Source organism: Salvelinus namaycush, chromosome 38, assembly GCF_016432855.1.
Source record: "Salvelinus namaycush isolate Seneca chromosome 38, SaNama_1.0, whole genome shotgun sequence".
Lineage (NCBI taxonomy): Eukaryota > Metazoa > Chordata > Actinopteri > Salmoniformes > Salmonidae > Salvelinus > Salvelinus namaycush.
This window is the reverse complement of record NC_052344.1, coordinates 17,544,909-17,564,252: the sequence shown is the minus strand read 5'-3', so window position 1 is coordinate 17,564,252 and position 19,344 is coordinate 17,544,909. Positions and strand designations below refer to the sequence as shown.

At 39.9% G+C, this 19,344-nt stretch overlaps 1 protein-coding gene across 1 annotated transcript; it reads left to right on the top strand.

Annotated features, from left to right (window-relative positions):
* Nucleotides 1-6,550: 6,550 nt before the first annotated feature.
* LOC120032066 (NADH-cytochrome b5 reductase 3-like) lies at nt 6,551-18,417 on the top strand. The gene is made up of 9 exons (XM_038978009.1): nt 6,551-6,832; nt 7,792-7,917; nt 15,646-15,718; nt 15,912-16,018; nt 16,109-16,238; nt 16,430-16,513; nt 16,606-16,691; nt 16,786-16,885; nt 17,087-18,417. The coding sequence occupies exons 1-9, from the start codon at nt 6,812-6,814 to the stop codon at nt 17,257-17,259; spliced, it is 900 nt and encodes a 299-aa protein (XP_038833937.1). The 5' UTR covers nt 6,551-6,811; the 3' UTR covers nt 17,260-18,417.
* The last annotated feature ends 927 nt before the right edge of the window (nt 18,418-19,344 follow it).

The following is a 19,344-nucleotide window of genomic DNA, read 5'->3' as shown; positions in this document are numbered from 1 at the left end:
AGTTGCCACTTTTCTTTCATTGTTGCAAAAATATGTTGATTTGTGTGTGTTTTTATTTATTTATTTAAATACCCTTTTGGGTAGACATTCCCCGGATAAACAATACATTCCAGAAACGTTGAACATACATTTAATCACAGCAGAATGTGCTCTAATGAATTACATTCCCTCTTGATCTATATATTTTTTCATTTAACATATTTATTATGCATCCCTTAAATCATGAATTACAAAAAAACACTTGTTTAAATAAAACAAGGATAAAACGTAGGCTCGGTATTTTAATGGAATGAGCAACTCCGTAGGGGTACGACTAAATCACTAAAGAAAGGCTGTAATCAGTATTTAAATGGGAAGGAAATCAAAATGCTTCAACAAAAGAAAAGTAAAGCGTCAAACACTTGAGGGGCGGACACCACAATAAGAGGCAGCATTACAGGATCAGATTGTGAGGTGTGTAACTTACCACAAGAAAAGCCATTAGCTGCAATTTAATGCTACTTTTACTGGTCCCCCCTACTAAATCATGGAAGCAAAACCCCTTACATCCTATTCAAGAAAAGCCCATACATCTCACTGTGTGACCAGAAACATACACGATTCTCTAAAATGACAACAACAAAAAGCCACTCTAACCTTTCAAGACGAAGCTGTGTAAAGTATTAGAGTCTGATGCTGTAGAAAGATCCTAGTTGCCTTTGTGTATATCAACTGCCTGCTTGAGTATTTCTGTGTTGACATTTTCTCTGTAATCTTGTACAACTGTTTGGGCTGTTTTTCCTGCCATATCACTCGCGGTGACAGCGAGCTGACAGATACTGTATATTGCTGTGTATACCTTCATTTTTGATGAGGTGTTTTACAGTTTTGTTTCACTTTGTGTAGTGATTCACTCTGTGGAGTTTTTGACTGTTGTTATATAACTTCATATACACAAATGATCAATAAAATGTTTTATTTCCTGTTGATACAGAACCTTTTCAAGTGCTTCTTTTTTTCCGGATGCTGGTTTGGTTCACTTACCAACTTTTAATGTGAATTTTGATGTGTGAGCAGATAAAACTGACATTTACATTTTAGACAACATGCCTTCATCAGCATAAGAATAAGAAGCATTAAGTGAATTGAATAATAAACATTGAGTGCTTATAAAGCCTAGATTTATTTTCATAATGAGCCAAATCTATGAAATGCTGTAATCTGTTTAATAAAGAGAGACCAGAAAAAATGTATAATAGAGTGTGGCAGTATAGCAGCAACAGCAGCATCTAGTGGTCAAAACCTGGTAAATTCACACTAAATAATCCAAGTGATTTAAATTACTAATTTTTTTATGAGGGGAAAAAAACATCTCCAGATTCACAGGGAATACATTACATAGTATGGATAAGCAATACTACAAGCCACAGCTTCATACTACTTGTCAAACATAGAGAACTGATACTGTATACTGGTTGTTGGGGGTAGCAGGCGTGGGGTATGGGGGGTCCGTGGGTGGCTTTTTGACCATTCGTTTGGATTCCTCATGTCTAACTCATTGCTAGAAAGGATGTTAGCTACTATATTTAGTGAATATTATATGAACCCTATTTAAATGGTCAATTTGGATGCAATCAATTAGCTTAATTTCTCATCTATCCAATTATATTTCAACAAAATAATTTTGCATGAATGCTAATCTTATATTTTTATAACAACATAAATTATTTCAGAACAATCTGAGATGGTGGGTGTCAAAATCCTTTCTAGTGCTTTTTGAGATGGAATGACCCTACAATCATTCAGACATTATCAAATGACTAACAAAGAGAAAGTGAATGGGTACACACAGTGTGAAAGGAAGTAACACATACCTTCTGAGTATTCATCCAGTATACTTGATACATTAGTAAAATTCGTAGCAGTTCACATGTTTATTGCCCGGACAATGGCGATCGAGCCCATATTTGCTGATCTGAACATCTGCAAAACTTACCGTCAACGTTATCCAACAGGAGATCTGAAAGTACATACTATCCACTTAAGATTATTTGAATATAGCCCAGGAATACTCTCGGATGACTTAAGAGAGTTTAACTTTCCCTCTGAATTGGTGATAGAAATCAAATGCATCGAATGAACCTGGGTTTGGTGTGGTTGAAATGGTTTTATTCTATAAACATATAATGATTTGGTAACTTTCAGACTATTATTTAAGGATATCTTCTCTTTGCATTGGATTTGAACCAGCAGTAGAAATGTGGAACTGACCTCTTAGGGATACTGTATATGACATTCTAATGTTTTTATTTTTTATGAACACTTCCACCGGAGGACAAATATAGTTTTTGTTTTTTTACAGCTTTTCTGCTACATATACTGTACATACATTTTGCATATACATTTTACATACTGTACATGTTACCTTTATATAAAGCAGTCACATAACAATAATATATTACCAAACATAAGCTATTTTTTTTAACCATACCTGAACCTGTGACCAGAAACAAGCTACGTAGGGGCAATACCAGAATAAATGATCTAGTGATTCTGTCTCTTCGCAGCAAAATCTACAGAGCTGAGATTGTTTTATGTCCCATATATATAGCATTCTGTTGGTGGCAAGAATTGTATATAATAATTTCTTTTTTGTACCAGTTCATGTGCCATGGAATCGGTACATCGAAAATCTCTTCCCATTTATTTTTCAACCTGTACGGCGCAGCTGTCAAACATGTTTTATCTTCAAATGAAACTCGGCCAATTTGTATCTTTAATATTTGGCAGGAAAATAAGTTCCCTACCTTCTCCCTTTTATACTTGCCATTTTTGTGGTAATGCTGCAATCAGTTGGCTGTAAATTTTGATTGAGCAGATATTCCCATATATTTTCGATAGCTGCATATGTGACATAACACCTCCGTTTCTATTCATAATATCATTAATAAATATAATACAACTATTTTTTTAAATCCATAAAGATTGTTTTTTTTAATTAATCAGTATATTGGAGTTTAACTATAACATTTGTTGTAATATTTGTTTGACCTTTTCTGGAGGATTTAAATTGTAACCAGCTTTGTATGGCTTGTTTAAGAAAGGGCCATACTTTAAACAAAATGTCATTTTAAATTAGTCGGAAATGAGAAGTTGTAATCTGTATAAAGGCAAAAAGGCCATTTTTGAACAAAGGATGAGCCTTTCTTAATAATCTACTGGAGAACCATTTCGGGTTTAAGTATAATTTATGTATGAGTGAAGCTTTTAGTGAGAGGTTTAAAGCTTTAATATTTAATAATTTTAGCCCCCCCCCAAACTCATATTCATTATATAAATAGGCACGTTTAATTTTGTCTGGCTTAGCATTCCAAATAAAATGAAATATTTTTTAATATTACAATTTTAAAAACTATTCATCTGGAGTAGGCAGTGCCATTAGTAAGTAAGTAGACTGTGATAGGACCAAAGAGTTAATCAATGTGTTAATCAATGATTTCTCCATAAACCACAGGGTAGTGTAAACACTGTGTCTTTTAACTATCCAATACATAATATGGTACACCGGTCATAATTAGGTTTTAGTCCAGAGAGGCTAGAAAAGTGATCAAGATCTTCAATAAGATGGGGCAGGAATCCAGATTGAGGACTTAAGAAAAAACTTGAGTCATCGGCATACATTGACACTTTTGTTTTTATCCCCTGGATTTCTAACCCCTTGATGTTCTTGTTGGATCTAATTTTTATAGCTAGCATTTTAATGGCCATAATAAATAGATATGGAGACAACGGACAGCTTTGTTTTACTCCTCTTAAAAGCTCAATAGTTTCTGAGAAGTAACCATTATTTACTATTTGACATCTGGGGTTGCTTTACATTTCTTTAACCCGTTGTATAAGATATTCACCAAAATGAAAGTAATCCAGGCATTTATATATAAATTCTAGTCGTACTTTAACAAAATCTGCTATGAAGACCAGGCCTGGTATCTTTGATGTTTCATAATGTTCAATTGTTTCAAGTAATTGTTGTATATTATTATAAAGAAAACATATGCTTAAAATATTTTGCTTCTTCTTTCAAAATGTAATTTGGTGAATCATGGATGACTCCATCATTGATAACGAGTTTCTGTACATTATTTTTGGTAGCATTTCTATGTTGAAGTTTCAAGAACAATTCTTAACAATGCTTTTCTTAACAACCATTGCCATTCTAGCGAAGGTTCGTGTCATATTGCTTAGTTCAGAGCATGCACAGACCAGCTGGCTCTAGTGTTTATGGACCTTTTCATACTCTCCCTATCCCAGTCTGTCGTCCCCACTTGTTTCAAGATGACCACCATCGTTCCTGTACCCAAGCAAGCTAAGATAACTGAACTAAATGACTATAGCCCCGTAGCACTCACTTCTGTCATCATGAATTGCTTTGAAAGTCAAGGACCATGTCCCCTCCACCATATCCTACACCCTTGATGCAGTACAATTTGCATACCACCCCTCACGGACGACACGATCTTTGTTGGACTGCACACCGCCCTATCCCACCTGGACCAGAGGAATACCTATGTGAGAAGGCAGCTCAGCGTTCAACAACATAGCACTCGAAGTTTGTCACTAAGCTCAGAGTCTGAACTCTCTGTGCAACTGGGTCCTATATTTCCTGACGGGCCGACTCCAGGTGGTGAGGGTAGGCAACAATCCCACCGCCACACAGATCCTCTACACGGGCCCCCCCCTCCAGGGGTGTGTACCCAGCACCTTCCTGTACTCCCTGTTCACCCAGTGTTGAATTCAAGTGTTGTTGCAATTTGCCTAGTTTCTGAGAAGGGAAGCAATGGAGTCAACATGCAATTCAATATTAGGAAGGTGTTCTTAATGTTTTGTACACTCAGTGTAACTCAACTGTAATAAGTCAACTATAATAAACCTGGGACACAAGCCTTAACCTCTGAGCCACTCTAGTCTACTCCTCTGTAGTTGGCAAAAACGCAGAGTATATTCTTGGCTCCTGCCGTCAGGGTTTTTTAGGTAATCTGATTACATTTTTAAAAAATGTAATCAGTTAGGTTACCAACTAAAATATTGTAATCAGATTAGAGATACTTTAGAAAAACTAGATGAGTACTTCTTAGAACACTTTTAAATTCAGAAAGGATGTTTACAAAGAGAAAATAAAAAATACATTATTACACCTTTCTGTTTTCTCAATGACATTCAATTCAACATTGAAAAAAGGCACAAGTTTGTTCCACCTGAGCGAATCTGACCACAAGTCAGCGACCACTATGATGACTCTCCAAATGCGTTTGATGGATAATTTTTTTCTTCTAATGCCTCTTAAGGGTAAAATAATCCAGAAGTTACTGAGAGTAATCAGATAACGTTACTGTGTTTGAGTAATCCTAAAGTTATGTTACTAATGACAATTTTGGACATGTAACTAGTAACTGTAATGGATTACATTTAGAAAGTAATCTACCCAACCCTGCGAAGACTTTGCATGTCACAGCTCTCTCCACAAGATGGAGACACAAGACCGTTTTTATACAATGATTTCTGCATGATATTCTTCACTACGAAGACTTGGGCATTTGGAGTGAAGTATGAATGTTGTTTACTGCTGTCCCTCTGTTAGAATGGTGGCTTGTCCATCAAAGTATCAGGTAACACGTACTATTTCATTCAAACAATTCAATTAAAACCTTTATTAGTGTACTATTTATCATAATTTACTTGCATAGTTTTTCTAAATGCATGAGGTGCACTCTATATCAGCCCAGGCCATCCATTGACTTTTAAAGTGCCTGATATACACGAGTCTTTGCTGCCATGTACTGGACTGGACTAATATATCAATTGGCTCCATACATATCTGTAGGATAGATTCATTAGAAATTTCTATCAAATTAATCAACATAGCTTTTCAACCTCATTTTCATTATCTCCAGCACAATACCAGTGCCGAAATATGTGAAAGCAGTACATTTCTATGTTCTGTAGAAAAAAACAAGTTAAAAGTTCTACCAGATGACATAAACAAAAGTTAAAACATTTTTAAAACACTGATTTCAAACACTATGAGATTCGTGGTGACTTGGGGAGAAAGAAAATACCCTCTCTGGCTAGAAACTCGTTGCAGGTCTTGAAAGATCGCCGTTTCTTTTTCACTTTTAATCCTACACGGTGATGTCACCGAGAAGCATTTCTTAGGACCTTTGTTCTTATCTTTTTAACATGACAGATCATAGAAACGCGCTGTTTTCACATATGCAGGTCTAGTTTGGTGCTGAAGATAACGCATACAAGGTTGAAAAGTGGCGGAATTGCCATTTACAATGGCTATTCAGCATCAAACGCGACTTCATTCATTGTAACCAGACAGGCATGATCAAAGCAGTTTTCATGCAAAGTCATGGGGCGTGCATGGACTCTTATTTTGAAAAGCGTGTTTAGAACTGCAGAAATTGAGCGCTAATTACTTATGACGTGTTCAAAACAACTGTGAACTTGTGCCGCGTTCAAAACATCTGGGAACTCAAAAGTCTCCGACTTACGACTTCAGTGGGTTCAAGACAACTGGAAATTTGCGTTTAAAAAAAATTCAGAGTGGGGAAAAACAGTTTTGATCGGTCATACAACTCGGAATTCGGGCCTCTTTCTTGAACTCCGGCTTTCCGACCTGAAGATCACCTACGTCATGATTTGACCTCGTATTTTTTTGAGTTCCGAGCTGCCTTGAAAGCACCCCAGTCAGTACTTTGACAGTGCGACAGTTTGTCCTCCGAGAACAGACTTTTCGCTGTTGCCTTGTTAGGTGCCAAAAAACAAGATGCTCTCTTACATCATTGGGGTAAGTATAGTTGCCAGCTAGCTAAATATTATATATATTTTTTACATTGCTTAGGCTCAGCTACAGTTGTGCGATTTGACAGCGAACAGTAGGCACGTTAGCTAGTAGTTATGGTTGGCTAACTAGTACTGTAGCTAGTAACATATCTTCGTCGTGAACCATCAAGTTTGTAATCCATCGTAACTGTAGTAAGTCATGGTATATAGTAAACTGTCATCATAACTAACTAACTTGTTAAGAGGCAAAGCAAAAGCTTTGGTTATTGAGACGTTTGGGCGTTTAGCTAGAAGCTAGCTTGTCATGCAACTTGCCAACTAACCCTCTCTATTCGCTGTGGTTTATTTGTTATGGAGTTAGGAAGTTAGTTACCTAGTTTACGTGATTGACACTCGGGTTCATTTCTGATCAAAATAGCAAGCATGGAGATCTCTGCACATTTTGTCAAAGGAGTGCACGCCACTGTTAGCTACAAGCTATCGAACAGCGGTGAGCGCAGCAGTTTGGTCCAATTATTTTTTTATTTAACCTTTTTAACTAGGCAAGTCAGTTAAGAACAAATTCTTATTTACAATGAAGGCCAAACCCGGACGACACTCGGCCAATTGTGCGCAGGGCTATGGGACTCCCAATCACGGTCGGATGTGATACAGCCTGGAATCGAACCAGGATTCGAGATGCATCGCCTTAGACGGCTGCGCCACTCGGGAGCACCAGGGTAGATTGATTATGTAAAGTTAGGTGTAATTGCACACTGACTGATGCATTGCATATCAGTACAAAAATAAGGTATATCCTAGTGACTGTTAAACACCTGTTTTTGATGACATGTTATGGTCTGTAATTTTACCCTCCCAATCATGGCAGCAGTCTTTGCAATGTTCAACATTGTAAAGATCGACATCCTTATTTCCACAATAACTTCAACTGAAAAGGCAAACCTTCCTTTCCCATCTCCGCAGCTCATTCGGAGCAGTATCGACAACATCATCAACCTCATCCTGAGCCTCTTCCTCTCAAAGAAGAAACCTGCCATCACCCTAGAGGACCCCAACATCAAATATGCATTAAAGCTGATAGATAAAGAGGTAATAATTCTGTGTTGTGATCAGCTTATTATTACTTTGCTGTGGTGAAACCATGTACACATTATTAATATAATAGAGTGAATGAAACATTGGACTAAGAAATAATGAGTAACAATTGTGACTAGATAAGACATGTTGGATCTGGGATGCCCAGTGCTGTTCTAGGAAGACTTAGGGCAATTCCATGAAACAGAGTGATACTCGGACTCAGATTTTTCACCTAAACATTTATGTAAAATTAAAAACCAATGATTGCAAAGTTAAACAAACCATACAACTATGCACACTGACTACTTTTAACAAGTTCCACACGCAAAAAACAAATTGACTTGATCAGTGCAGATGCAATGTTTGGTAACAATGATCGCACTAACCATCATTCTGTTACCAAACGTTGAATCTGCACTGAGTTCTATGCTTTGCTTAACTTTGTAATTGTTGTTGTTTTGTTTGAGTCTCAGCATCACTCTGTTACTGTGGAAATGCCCCTTACCATTACTGGAACTGCACAAAGACCCAACAAATAAGTAATGCTGTTCTGTGTTCATAAGCCCTTCAGAATTTGGGCTAGGCAGATGCTGCATTGCTACAGACTGGTTTCTCCATTTAGTGCAGAGGTCAATATGCAAACAGTCGATTATAGTTTGAAGTCATTGTTCTTGTACAGACTGCTACTGTGGATCAAGGCTAACCAGTCAGTCAACAGTGTGTGTGGTTTATCTCTCAGGGTAATCAAATGTTTTTGGTCACATATACATGGTTAGCAGATGTTAATGCGAGTATAGTGAAATGCTTGTGCTTCTAGTTCCGACCATGCAGTAATATCTAACAATTTCACATCAACTACCTTATACACACAAATGTAAATGAATGAATAAGAATATATAAATATATGGATGAGAGATGGCCGAACGGCATAGGCAAGATGCAGTAGATGGTAGAGGTCGACCGGTTATGATTTTTCAACGCCGATACCGATTTATTGGAGGACCAAAAAAAGCCGATGCCGTTCGGCCATCTTTTTTAAAATTTTTTGTAATAATGACAATTACAACAATACTGAATGAACACTTATTTTAACTTAATATAATACATCAATAAAATCAATTTAGCCTCAAATAAATAATGAAACATGTTCAATTTGGTTTAAATAATGCAAAAACAGTGTTGGAGAAAAGTAAAAGTGCAATATGTGCCATGTAAGAAAGCTAATGTTTAAGTTCCTTGCTCAGAACATGAGAACATATGAAAACTGATGGTTCCTTTTAACATGAGTCTTCAATATTCCCAGGTAAGAAGTTTTAGGTTGTAGTTATTATAGGACTTTCTCTCTATAGTTTCATTAACCTTTGACTATTTGATGTTCTTATAGGCACTTTAGTATTGCCAGTGTAACAGTATAGCTTCCGTCCCTCTCTTCGCTCCTACCTGGGCTCGAACCAGGAACACATCGACAACAGCCACCCTCGAAGCAGCGTTACCCATGCAGAGCAAGGGGAACAACTACTCCAAGTCTCAGAGCGAGTGACGTTTGAAACGCTATTAGCGCGCACCCCGCTAACTAGCTAGCCATTTCACATCGGTTACACCAGCCTAATCTCGGGAGTTGATAGGCTTGAAGTCATAAATAGTGCAATGCTTGAAGCACAACGAAGAGCTGCTGGCAAAACGCACGAAAGTGCTGTTTGAATGAATGCTTACAAGCCTGCTGCTGCCTACCACCGCTCAGTCAGACTGCTCTATCAAATCATAGACTTAGTTATAACATAATAACACACAGAAATACGAGCCTTAGGTCATTAATATGGTCAAATCTGGAAACTATCATCTCGAAAACAAGACGTTTATTCTTTCAGTGAAATACGGAACCGTTCCGTATTTTATCTAACGGGTGGCATCCATAAGTCTAAATATTCCTGTTACATTGCACAACCTTCAATGTTATGTCATAATTACGTAAGATTCTGGCAAATTAGGCAGCCCAAACTGTTGCATATACACTGACTCTGCATGCAATGAACGCAAGAGAAGTGACAATTTCACCTGGTTAATATTGCCTGCTAACCTCTTTCTTTTAGCTAAATATGCAGGTTTAAAAATATATACTTCTGTGTATTGATTTTAAGAAAGGCATTGATGTTTAGGTACACATTGGAGCAACGATACGCACCGCATCGATTATATGCAACGCAGGACACGCTAGATAAACTAGTAATATCATCAACCATGTGTAGTTAACTAGTGATTATGATTGTTTTTTATAAGATAAGTTTAATGCTAGCTAGCAACTTACCTTAGCTTACTGCATTCGCGTAACAGGCAGGCTCCTCGTGGAGTGCAATGTAATCAGGTGGTTAGAGCGTTGGACTAGTTAACTGTAAGGTTGCAAGATTGAATCCCCCAAGCTGACAAGTTAAAAATCTGTCGTTCTGCCCCTGAACGAGGCAGTTAACCTGTCTGGCTCTGGGGTTCCGCTAGCGGAACTCCTCCCACATTCCACTGAAAAGGCAGAGCGCGAAATTCAAAAGATATTTTTTAGAAATATTTAACTTTCACACATTAACAAGTCCAATAAAGCAAATGAAAGATACACATCTTGTGAATCCAGTCAACATGTCTGATTTTTAAAATGTTTTACAGCGAAAACACCACATATATTTATGTTAGCTCACCACCAAATACAAAAAAGGACAGACATTTTTCACAGCACAGGTAGCATGCACAAAGCCAACCTAACTAACCAAGAACCAACCAAACTAACCAAGAAACAACTTCATCAGATGACAGTCTTATAACATGTTATACAATAAATCTATGTTTTGTTCGAAAAATGTGCATATTTGAGGTATAAATCAGTTTTACATTGCAGCTACCATCACAGCTACCGTCACAAATAGGACCGAAGCAGCCAGAGTAATTAGACACCAACGTCAAATACCTAAATACTCATCATAAAACATTTCTGAAAAATCGATGGTGTACAGCAAATTAAAGACAAAAATCTTGTGAATCCAGCCAATATTTCCGATTTTTTTAAGTGTTTTACAGCGAAAACACAATATAGCATTATATTAGCTTACTACAATAGCCTACCACACTACCACATTCATTCATCAAGGCACGTTAGCGATAGCAATAGGCACGTTAGCGATAGCGAATAAACCAGCAAAAGATAGTTTTTGACTAACCTTGATAAGCTTCATCAGATGACAGTCCTATAACATCAGGTTATACATACACTTGTTTTGTTCGAAAATGGGCATATTTAGAGCTGAAATCAGTGGTTATACATTGTGCTAACGTAGCATCTTTTTCCCACAACGTCCGGATATTTTTCTGACACTTTTTCTGACACATATTCTGACCAAATAACTATTCATAAACATAACTAAAAAATACATGTTGTATAGGAAATTATAGATACACTAGTTCTTAATGCAATCGCCGTGTTAGAATTCTAAAAATAACTTCATTACGACATCCAGCTTAGGTATAGCGAGAGAGTGCCCAAACTCTGGGCGCAAACGACTAGTTCACATGTACGACAGATATATGAAATAACATCATAGAATGGGTCCTACTTTTGCTGATCTTCCATCAGAATGTTGTACAAGGGGTGCTTTGTCCAGAACAATCGTTGTTTGGTTTTAGAACGGCCTTTTTCCCTCTCGATTTAGCAAGCACACTTGCCAAGTGGCGCGTATCTCTCCATCGTCAACAAACTCAGAGAACGGAACACGGCAAAACTCCCGAAAAAATGTCGATAATCTGATTAAACTATATTGAAAAAACATACTTTACGATGATATTGTCACATGTATCAAATAAAATCAAAGCCGGAGATATTAGTCGTCCATAACGACAGCTTATCAGAAGGCAAATCCAGGTCCCTTCTCGCGCTCTCCAGAAAACAGGAAACTGGTGACACATCATGCCAAGAGCTATTATTCGAGCCCAGATCAAGTTACACACTCAATTTCTTCTCACTGCTTGTCGACATCTAGTGGAAGACGTATGAAGTGCATCTAAACTAATAAATATCAAGGACTTTAATAGGCAGCCCCTAGAACAGTGCATCGATTTCAGATCTTCCACTTCCTGTCAGGAAGTTTGCTGCAAAAGGAGTTCTGTTTTACTCACAGATATAATTCAAACGGTTTTAGAAACTAGTGTTTTCTATCCAATAGTAATAATAATATGCATATTGTACGAGCAAGAATTGAGTACGAGGCCGTTTAAATTGGGCACGATTTTCCCCCAAAGTGAAAACAGCGCCCTCTGTCCTCAACAGGTTAATCCACCGTTCCTAGGCCGTCATTGAAAATAAGAATGTGTTCTTAACTGACTCCTAGTTAAATAAAGATTAAATAAATCAAATAATAATTAAAAAATATATATATATATATATAAAAATAAATCTGCCAAATCAGTGTCCAAAAATACCGATTTCCGATTGTTATGAGAACTTGAAATCGGCCCTAATTAATCGGCCATTCCGATTAATCGGTCGACCTCTAGTAGATGGTATAGAGTACAGTATATACATGAGATGAGTAATGTAGGGTATGTAAACATTATATAAAGTGGCATTGTTTAAATTGACTAGTGATACATTTATTACATCCAATCATTAAAGTGGCTAGAGATTTGAGTCAGTATGTTGGCAGCAGCCACTCAATGTTAGTGATGGCTGTTTAACAGTCTGATGGCCTTAAAATAGAAGCTGTTTTTCAGTCTCGGTTCCAGCTTTGATGCACCTGTACTTACCTTGCCTTCTGGATGATAGCGGGGTGAACGGGCAGTGGCTCGGATGGTTATTGTCCTTGATGATCTTTTTGGCCTTCCCGTGACATCGGGTGGTGTAGGTGTCCTGGAGGGCAGGTAGTTTGCCCCCGGTGATGTGTTGTGCAGACCTCACTACCCTTTGGAGAGCCTTACGGTTGTGGTCGGAGCAGTTGCTGTCGGGCGGCGATACAGCCCGACAGGATGCTCTCGATTGTGCATCTGTAAAAGTTTGTTTTTGGTGACAAGCCAAATTTCTTCAGCTTCCTGAGGTTGAAGAGGCGCTGTTGCGCCTTCTTCACCACACTGTCAGTGTGGGTGGACCATTTCAGTTTGTCTGTGATGTGTACGCTGAGGAACATAACTTTCCACCTTCTCCACTACTGTCCCGTTGATGTGGATAGGGGGGTGCTCCCTCTGCTGTTTCCTGAAGTCCACGATCGTTTTGTTGACGTTGAGTGAGGTTGTTTTCCTGACACCACACTCCGAGGGCCCTCACCTCCCTGTAGGCCATTTCATTGTTGTTGGTAATCAAGCCTACCACTGTAGTGTCGTCTGCAAACTTGATGATTGAGTTGGTGTGCATGACCACGGAGTCATGGGTGAACAGGGAGTACAGGAGAGGGCTGAGAACGCACCCTTGTGGGGTCCCAGTGTTGAGGATCAGCAGGGTGGAGAAGTTGTTTCCTACCCTCACCACCTGGGGGCGGCCTGTCAAAGTCCAGGACCCAGTTGCACAGGGTGGGGTTGAGACCCAGGGTCTCTAGCTTAATGACGAGTTTGGTGGGTACTATGGTGTTAAATGCTGAGCTGTAATCGATGAACAGCATTCTTACATAGGTGTTCCTCTTGTCCAGATGGGTTATGGCAGTGTGATTGCATCGTCTGTGGACCTATTGGGGTGGTAGGCAAATTGGAGTGGGTCTAGGGTGTCAGGTAGGGTGGAGGTGATATGATCCTTGACTAGTCTCTCAAAGCACTTCATGATGACGGAAGTGAGTGCTACGGGGCGATAGTCGTTTAGCTCAGTTACCTTAGCTTTCTTGGGAACAGGAACAATTGTGGCCTTCTTGAAGCATGTGGGAACAGCAGACTGTGATAGGCATTGATTGAATATGTCCGTAAACGCCAGCCAGCTGGTCTGCTCATGCTCTGAGGACACAGCTAGGGATGCCGTTTGGGCCGACATTCTTGCGAGGGTTAACACGTTTAAATGTTTTACTCACGTTGGTTGCAGTGAAGGAGAGCCCGCAGGTTTTACTAGCGGGCCGTGTCAGTGGCACTGTATTGTCCTCAAAGCGAGCAAAGATGTTGTTTAGTTTCTGGGAGCAAGACATCGGTGTCCGCGACGGGGCTGTTTTTTTTGTAATTCGTGATTGACTGTAGACCCTGCCACATACGTCTCGTGTCTGAGCCGTTGAATTGCGACTACTTTGTCTCTATACTGACGCTTAGCTTGTTTGATTGCATTTGGAGGGAATTGCTACGCTGTTTGTATTCAGTCATGTTTCCGGTCGCCTTGCCATGATTAAAAGCAGTGGTTCGCGTTTTCAGTTTTACGCGAATGCTGCCATCAATCCACGGTTTCTGGTTGGAAGGTTTTAATAGTCACTGTGGGTACAACATCACCGATGAACTTGCTAATAAACTCGCTCACTGAATCAGCGTATACATCAATGTTATTCTGAGGCTATCGGGAACATATCCCAGTCCATGTGATCGAAGCAATCTTGAAGCGTGGAATCAGATTGGTCGGACCAGCGTTGAACAGACCTGAGCATGGGCGTTTCCTGTTTTAGTTTCAGTCTATAGGCTGGGAGCAACAACATGGAGTCGTGGTCAGATTTGCCAAAAGGAGGGTGCGGGAGGGCTTTGTATGCGTCGCGGAAGTTAGAGTAGCAATGATCCAGAATTTTGCCAGCCTGGGTCGAGCATTCGATATGCTTATAAAATTTAGGGAGCCTTGTTTTCAGATTAGGCTTGTTAAAATCCCCGGCTACAATAAATGCAGAGTCCAATGAAGTTATTTCAAGGCCGTCGAGGTGTCTGCTTGGGGGGGGGGGGGGATATACACAGCTGTGATTATAATCAAAGAGAATTCTCTTGGTAGATAATGCGGTCGGCATTTGATTGTAAGGAATTCTAGGTCAGGTGAACCAAAGGACTTGAGTTACTGTATGTTATGATCACACCACGACTCGTTAATCATAAGACATACACCCCCCGCCCTTCTTCTTACCAGAGAGATGTTTGTTTCTGTCGGCGCGATGCGTGAAGAAACCGGGTGGCTGTACCAACACTAAGGTATCCCAAGTGAGCCATGTTTCTATGAAACAGAGAATGTTACAATCTCTGTCTCTCTGGAAGGCAACCCTTGCTCGAATTTCGTCTACCTTGTTGTCAAGACACTGGACGTTGGCGAGTAGTATACTCGTGAGCGATGTGCCCGTCTACGGAGCCTGACCAGAAGACCGCTCCGTCTGCCCCTTCTGCGGCGCTGTTTTGGGTCGCTTACTGGGATCCGATCCATTGTCCAGGGTGATGATCCAAACAGAGGATCTGCTTCGGGAAAGTCATATTCCTGGTCGTAATGTTAAGTTGACGTTGCTCTTATATCCAATAGTTCCTCCCGGCTGTATGTAATAAGACTTAAGATTTCCTGGGGTAACAATGTAAGAAATAATACATAAAATAAATAAAATACTGCTAGTTTCCTAAGAACGCGAGGCGACCATCACTCTTACCCTATGAGGTCTGGAGCCTGCTGGTTTTCTGTTCTAATTGATGAATAATTGCACACACCTGGTCCCAGGTCTAAATATAGCTCTGATTAGAGGGAAACAATGAAAAAACTCGTAACTGAGGTCCGGAGTTGAGTTTGAGGGATCTATATCATTCATGTCAGTGTTTCTGGAGCTGTGAAATTCTGTGTTGTGGTTCTCACAGATCATCAGTCATGACACAAGGAAATTCCGTTTTGCCCTGCGGGAGAAGGATCATGTCCTTGGGCTACCCATTGGTGAGTACATTCAATTGATGATTTCAGCATTTATATAAAAACACTTAGACTATAGTATAACATTGAATGTAATCCTGGTCTGAATCTGAAATCATACAAAAATGTATTGTATCTGTTGGTAGTGTTGTCTTCGCACTATCACAACTACTCTTCATTTTAGTGGCCACCATACTTTGACTGTTTTCGTTCACAGGGCAACACATATACCTGTCTGCAAAGCCGGATGGAGTCCTGGTGGTCAGACCGTACACACCTGTGTCTAGTGATGACGACGTAGGCTTCGTAGACCTGGTAGTCAAGGTACCCAAATCATCTGAAGTTTTCTCTGTACTAATTCAACCTCCATCTCCTCAACCAGTTTTCCCAACAAATGTTCTTCTTGCTTCCCAGATTTACTACAAGAAAGTTAATCCAAAGTTTCCTGAAGGTGGGAAGATGAGTCAGTACTTGGAGAGCCTCCGGATTGGCGACACCATTGATTTCAGAGGGCCCAGCGGCCTGCTGGTCTACCAAGGAAACGGTGAGTCATCACATTTGCCCGACATTGCCACTGTGTGGTAGATACAAGGACAACAATCACGTAATACCCTGTTATGTATATTTAGGCCTTGGCTGAAAATCTGTTTCTAAAGTGTTTAGTTGTCAATTGTGAAGAAGTGCATGCAAGCCACTTCTTTACTAAGTTGATTTGTTTACTGGGTGTTTCAACAGGGGCTTTTGCCATCAAGGCAGAAAAAAAGTCAGAGCCTGTGATCAAAACTTCCAAGAAAGTGGGCATGATCGCAGGAGGGACCGGTAAAACAAAAACCACCATGCTCAATCTGTACATGGCAGAATAGCCATCTGTGAATGGTTGACATGTCTTCTATTGGATCCTGTTCCCTCAGGAATCACTCCCATGCTGCAGATCATCACAGCTATAATGAAGGATCCCCAGGACCAGACTGTGTGTCACCTGCTCTTCGCCAACCAGGTGAGTTTACGCCACTTTCTTCATCTGGATTGACTCTAATGTTCAAACATGGGCTAGTAGTCCCTAATACCTTCTCTATCCTATTCTCCCTCAGACTGAGAAAGACATCTTGCTTCGACCGGAGTTGGAGGAGATCGCAGCTAATCACCCAACCCGATTCAAGCTATGGTTCACCCTGGACAGGGCGCCTGAGAGTAAGAGATGCCCATAACTTCTATTATGTTTCAATGAACATGATCTGATATAGGCAAATTAATGTTTGTTTGCCCTGTTGAAGTGTCAATAAAAACCATTTAAAGGCCGAACAGAAGGTTCACAAAGATTGAGAAGGCTAAGAAGTAAGAATCTTGTCTGGTCCGGAGTGACTTAAACTTTAACGTCTCTTTGCTCATCAGAGTGGGCGTACAGCCACGGCTTCATCAGTGAAGACATGGTGAGGGACCACCTTCCACCCCCTGGAGATGACACTCTCATCCTCCTGTGTGGACCGCCTCCCATGATCCAGTTTGCCTGTAACCCCAACCTAGACAAAGTGGGCCACGCCAGCAGCCGGAGGTTCACCTTTTAGAAGCCACCCCGGGGGAGGGGTTAAAAAGGGGTTCCCCAGGGCTCAATCAGCCACACCCAACATTTATAAAACACGCTTGATCAGCTATTGAAATCATTTCACTCATCCTTCAGCAGAATTAGCGTGGACCATTTTCTGTAATTTGGTGTGCCTCAATTTCCAAAACAGAATCCTGAAATGAGTGGTGTCCAAAGCATTTTCTGTTGATCAGTGATTTCTGACTAACAGGTTTATCATTCTGAATTGAATCACTGGTAGTTGGGGGAGGAGTAGGAAACATATTTGTTATTTGAACGTTCCTCCTGTCAAACTAATTGTGACAACAGATACTTGTATACTGAACAAAATATAAATGCAACATGCAACAACTTCAAACATTTTACTGAGTTACAGTTCATAGGAGGAAATCAGTTAATTTTAAATTAATTAGGCCCTAATCTATGGATTTCACATGACTGGGCACGGGTGCAAGCACGGGTGGGCCTGGGACGGCAATCAGTGAGTTTTTCCCCAAGAAAGGGCTTTGTTAAAGACATACTCATGGCCTTTTGTCCCAAGCACAAGGTGCACCTATGTAATGTGCATGCTCTTTAATCAGCTTCTTGATATGCCACACCTGTTAGGTGTATGGATTATCTTGGAAAGGAGAAATGCTCACGAACAGGGATGTAAGCAAATTTGTACAGAAAATGAAAATCAGCCTTTTGTGCGACTGGACATTTTCTGTGATCTTTTATTTCAGCTCATGAAACCAACACTTTACATATTGCGTTTTATATTTTTTGTTCAGTATAGTTGTAACTTGACTTGAGTGCCTTCGCAATTGCCATCTTTGGTAAAGTAATTCTTGTTTTTGTATGCACAGCTGAAGACATGACCATAATACTGCTCGCTTTGCATCCACTGCAAATTATTCCATAAAGTGTTATGTATAACTTTGCACATTGATGTACTTATTCCATATTGTTGCAGAAAGATTCTCATTGTGTGACTACTAAAAGGGGGGGATATCTTGAAGCTGTTACTGAAGTCTTTCCATGTGCTTAAATGTGTCATTTGCTTATATGTCCTTACAGCACTTGAATTACGGTTTCATTATGCAACATGTTTGTTATATACATTGAGACCAATAAAATGCAATGCTGTGGTTACCACCGCGCAATGACTCCTCCCACCACTTAAGTCACCAAGTTAGGATCGGCACCTTAGGCTGCGCTTACAGACAGCCCAATTCTGGTGCTTTTGACCAATCACATCTAAGCACAGCCTTGAATGAGACATGGGACTGGCAGATCTCTAGTTGCCGGGTTGAACAAATACAATGTGATGCATTGTTGTGGCTGTATTCAATCAGAAGAGGTTGTGGGTTCAAATCCCATTTTCAGGGGTGCAACTTTCACTGGGGACATGACCCCCCCCTCACATTCTGAAATTGCATTTTTGTATCCCCCCACAGTTTTACAAAACTGTGATACAAAACGAGACTCGGTGTGCTTTAGGACCATAAGGATGCCTCGGAGCAGTCGGCTGGGAAAAAAACAAGTTGTGTCCCCCAAACTTCTAAAACCAAAGTTGTGCCCCTGCCCATTTCTATAACACAATGGCAAAATGCAGAAATAAGTTAGTGTGAAGGGGTCTCTGGCTGGTGGATCTATCCCCATAAGCAAGTGCTCAATAACTCAGTGAGACCTTACCTTGCTCCAGTCAGCTGAAGTGGAATAAATACCTATAAAAATACTTCCACAAGTATTTCAACAATTTGAAAATGTACATAGCTCACCCATCTGTAATAGGCTAGTACAGTGGTTCCCAAACGTTTTATAGTCCCGCACCTCCTCTAGCACTCTGAAATGTTTTTTTTGCAATCATTGTAAGCCTGCCACACTTACCATAGGATACATTTATTAAACATAAGAATGATTGAGTTTGTCACAACCCGGCTCGTGGGAAGTGACAATATAATAAATAATTTTACTCTTACATATAAAACTTTATTTGTTAATTGTGAATAACTCTCCAGTTTAATGAGAATGGTGTGCTTGAAAGGATGCACATAACTCTGCAATGTTGGATTGTATTGGAGTC

Coding starts and splice junctions, on each gene's coding strand:
- LOC120032066 (XM_038978009.1), top strand. CDS start 6,812: ATGCTCTCTTACATCATTGGG. Junction 6,833..7,791: donor TGCTCTCTTACATCATTGGG/GTAAGTATAGTT, acceptor CCATCTCCGCAG/CTCATTCGGAGCAGTATCGA. Junction 15,719..15,911: donor TGTCCTTGGGCTACCCATTG/GTGAGTACATTC, acceptor TTTCGTTCACAG/GGCAACACATATACCTGTCT.